The 4,293-nt window shown below is 51.9% G+C and overlaps 1 protein-coding gene across 1 annotated transcript in view; it reads left to right on the top strand.

The window, feature by feature from the left end:
- The window catches only part of LOC113209614 (uncharacterized), a 12,404-nt gene extending 10,915 nt beyond the window's left edge, over window positions 1-1,489 (top strand). Inside the window, exons 3-5 of the mRNA XM_026427250.2 lie at window positions 52-219; window positions 304-360; window positions 455-1,489. Of these exons, the coding sequence (XP_026283035.1) occupies window positions 52-219; window positions 304-360; window positions 455-1,300 (1,071 nt within the window). The 3' untranslated portion in view covers window positions 1,301-1,489. The remainder of the gene's footprint in view (window positions 1-51; window positions 220-303; window positions 361-454) is intronic.
- The last annotated feature ends 2,804 nt before the right edge of the window (window positions 1,490-4,293 follow it).

The following is a 4,293-nucleotide window of genomic DNA, read 5'->3' on the forward strand; positions in this document are numbered from 1 at the left end:
AAATGATATGCAATTTATAGTATTTTTGTTAAAATAACATCTTTTTTACAGTTTTGCACAATGTATGTTCCAAAAGGAGATAAAAGTGGAACTATGACCAGCACTGGGACACATTCAATTCCTATCCCTGTGAATGCGTTGTCTAAGGCTGTAGGTGTTTCACAGAATGTTATTGCTTCCAGTGTCTCAGCTTCACTTTCACAGGCAACCCCTCTCAAGGTTTGTATTATCCCTAGTTAAAGTCACTGAGTATTTCTAATATTTTGCTTGCATCTAATAATTTTGAAATTTATTTTGTTTTAGCCTACTATTGCTGGTGTTATGAACAACAATGACAAGGATAGCTCCAAGGTACCCAAGGTATGAAATATTTACTATATAGAATATAGTTTTGTTGTTTTGTGGAAGTATTGGATTCAACATTTTTAATTTGCTGTTTTTTTAAATTTTCTAGATGGGTGCTCTACTTAGAGCCATAGCTTCTCCAAGGAATATAGATGCTGCCTCAGCCAATCCATTGCTTTGGAATGTACAGAAATTTTTGTGTGATTTGTTGCCTATGTTCTGGTTTTGTGCAGTGGAGAAAAACGGAATTAATGTAATGCTTCTGTCGTATGGTACTGAAAAGGCTATTCAGAGAAGATTGTATGTATCTAGTGATGGCAAAGTGGAAATATCCGTTCATTGTAAACCTATACCTGATTTGCTTATAGAAACAATTGTTGAGAAGGCAGCCACTAAAACAAGTTTGACTGAATCAACTGTAAAGCAATTTAGTGATTGGATTGTAAGTATAGTTCAGGTTCTTAGGGACTTCCAAATTTGTGTTGGTCTTGAGAGACCTGATTATCGAGAGACGCTAATGAACTCAAACGAGATTGAACTTGATAAGAATCCATATCAGGAGGTCAGGTATACTGAAACAATGAGATCAGTAAATTGTATTAGATTAGTAGAAATTACAAGAAGAAGATGCAATGAGTGTGCAAAATCTTTACAAAGCAATAGAAGACAAAATAAGTTGAGCTCGGCAGCAAATCAACAAAAGAAGGGTGATGTACCTGCCACAACAGAGGAATCTGGATCAAACAAAATTGTCCTTAAAATATCTAAAGGTGTACCTACCCAGGGTAACCCAACAGAAACAGACCCTTCTCCCCATTCTGACCCTGATTGGGTTGAACCCTCACAGGCTCCAAAAAAGTTAAAGAAAAGGAAACTTAAACAAAGTGCTTCAAGATCTAAGAAAAAGCAAGAGGTAATTGCCAATGAAGTGGAAGTAGAGAGCAGCAATGAGTGAAGTGTTTGTGTGAATAGGCAAAGATTTTTAAATTTAACAATCATATTGTTCTTTTGTTGGAGTGTTTTCTCTATACAATAATTAGAGACAAGAGTTTCATCATCACATTATCCACCCGAATCTGAATCATTTTAAAAAATTGTTTGTTTATCCGTGTGGAATAAACCCTGTTATTTTGATCACTAACAATGTGTCACAATTCTGTAACCACCACCACCACCACCATCGTGTCCTTCCCCGCGGTGGGCGGGCGTAGAGTCCTAGACTCTAGGCGGGCCCTGCGGCGGGCGCGAGCTGTGAGACCCCCCCCCCTCTCTCCAATAACAAACCGAATAATGACGACGAGTGAGGCAGGCCAGGACCACTTTTGCCAGATTGTGGCCAGTCCTCCCGACATTAGCGCACTTTCACCTCTGTGGAATGCCGGAGGGGCGGCGCGGGGAACAAGTGAGAACTCCCCTCAAGTCTATTGAACGCCACCCGTGCCGCGCCGCGCCCCGAACAAATAATATCACATGTTGTTCTCCCACGGCCCACCGCTCATACGCTGGAGGCCGTACAAGGGCCGCCGGTATGCCCACACGGCCAGTGCGAGAAAAACGACAACAACAAAAAAGTCACACTTTTCGAGCATTCAAAAAAATTACCAGTTTCCATACGCTTATTGTTGCTGATAGCGCGGTAAAGAAAGAGGCTTGTACCCGTGGCGGGGGTGGGAAAATTTTGAGGGACATCGAACCCGCCCGAACGACGAGGGCGGGCTGTCGGTTGGGCCGATCGTGTTATAATGTCTATTAATAAAAAGTTTGCCTGGGAGCCAGACACGCTAGAGCCCCTTATCGTCAGCAGGGCAGACGCTTTGAAGCAGACGGCGTTCAATAAAGGGAGCCGGGACGGGCGCGACCCTGGGCCGTCAGCGCGGCGATTAGATTGCGGGAGCCACCCCCCGTGCGGCCCGCAGCATCAGCCGGGCGCCGGCCAGGCGGCAGCCACCAGCCACCCCCGGCGGCCGTGCTCCCCGCGTGGCCCGCGCGTGGGAGCGTGGGACACACGTGAACGCCCCCCTAACCGGCCAAACTCCGAAAGATTCACAGAATTTTGAAAAATATTCCGTGAGTGAAGTCACTTTACAACAGTAGTATTTTTAATGGGGTAATTTTCATACTTACAGCTCTAATAAGGTTTTGAAGTGACATTGTGTGGCAGGGGGGGGGGGGGCATGACGAAACTGCCCCGTGCAGCGCGAGGACACCAGCGGTATTCGAACGCCCGCCGCCGCTGCAACGCGCTGACCTGGTCACCGCAGTTGACCTATAGTGCCTCGAACAGGTGGCGGCGGCGGGGCGGAAGTTGGGTGAAAACCAACCAACCAACACACACCTTACACACAGCAGAGAGTGCGAGAGAGAAATAGAGACTCGCAGAGAGACGGACTCCCCGCGCAAAACGGACGGAAGAGATCGGTAGTTACGAAACTCCATAAAGTAAGGTGGCGCGCAGGGAGGCTGCGCCGGACCACGGCGACATCGGGCGGCGCCCAACGACGGCAAGACCCCCGTAACACCGCGGCTCGCCTTCGGACCGGACGTCACTCCACTCCCATCGGTGCGCCGCGCGGCCGACTCGACCAGGTTGCGTTTGATTTCCTTTTGGCACCGCGTCGAGATCTACTTACAGACGGACTAGCGCCTATCCCCTGCATCTTTGCCAAATGCCAAGAATTTAAAAAAAACTTTTTTTTTTCCTAGAAAAGAAAAAGTGACACGTTTAATTTGTCCTGCGAAGTGGCGGTTCGGCTTCGACTCTCGCCCGCGGATCTTAATCAGATCCTTTGCTAACGACACCGGGACAAGTCGTAATCTCGCGCGCAAGAAGTAGGGGAGAACTAGGAACACTCTCTCACTCACACACACACACAGCTTTTTTTTTTCTTTCTCGCCGCCTTCCTTCTTGATGAGGGGCGCTCGTGGTCGCGGTGGGTGTTCTTTCTCCCTTTCGTTGGCCCCCGGCCCGCGGCGGTGCGGCTGGTGCGGCTGCCTGCACTGCGCGCTGCTGCACAGCACACCTCCGCGGAGCAGTTATTGTGGCAGGGCAGGGGGGCGGGAGGGGGAGAAGCGGCGGTGATCCACAGAGAAAATAAGATGTGCGATGGTATGGCCCGCCAGAGACGTGCGAAGAGAAGGCCGCCGCCCCGGAGGGAGGAGGGGCCCAGGCCCAGGCAGGCGGGCCCAGGTCTGCAGGGACCACATCGACGGCGCGGCCGCGGCGAGGCGCGCGGTTACGTCAACACGACCGGCAGACACTGCACGGCCGCGCGCGCGAACTGCGCACATCCGCACGTCGCTGCTGCTGCTGCTGTTTCCCCCTCATCCACGTATCCGCGCTCAACTTTGCCCTCTCGCTGTGTGCCGCTGCCGCTGCTTCTGGAGGCAAAGCACAGAATAAGGACGATCCCGCGCAATTTTGCGGCTTTACCCGATGCGGATGATTTACGACGGTCCAGAAGAGCGGTGGACGGCGGGGGGGCCACGAGCAGCAGCTGCAGTTACCTGCTGAATGTCATTGGTGGTGGGGTGAGCACAGCAGCATCCAGCAGTTACCTATGCTGACTGTCAGTGGCGGTGGGGTAGCATGAGCAGGAACAGAGTCACCTGCTGACTGACAGCCCCTACCCGCCGTGCAGGTGGTCACCCCGGGGGCGCGCCCGCGCGCGGTGCTGCATAACCGCGACAGGTGCCGGGCCGCGTGTGAGCCGCCCGGCTCCTCCAATAAGTATTGCACGGCGCTCATGTGGCGATGTTTGTCGCGGAGAGAGCGAGAGCGCGACGCCGGGTCGGGTCAGGCGCAAGGCATTGTCTTAGGGCGCCGGCCGCCGGCCCGGCCCGGCCCGCGCGCCACGCCCCGATACAGCCGTGGGCACGACGCACTTTTATCTCGACACTCCCCGTCATTATTTTGGGACGAGGTGACGCGATTTCGTAATGTGCGTCTCT

The sequence above is a fragment of the Frankliniella occidentalis genome, unplaced genomic scaffold, assembly GCF_000697945.3.
Source record: "Frankliniella occidentalis isolate FOCC.00 unplaced genomic scaffold, Focc_3.1 Scaffold7, whole genome shotgun sequence".
Classification (NCBI taxonomy): domain Eukaryota; kingdom Metazoa; phylum Arthropoda; class Insecta; order Thysanoptera; family Thripidae; genus Frankliniella; species Frankliniella occidentalis.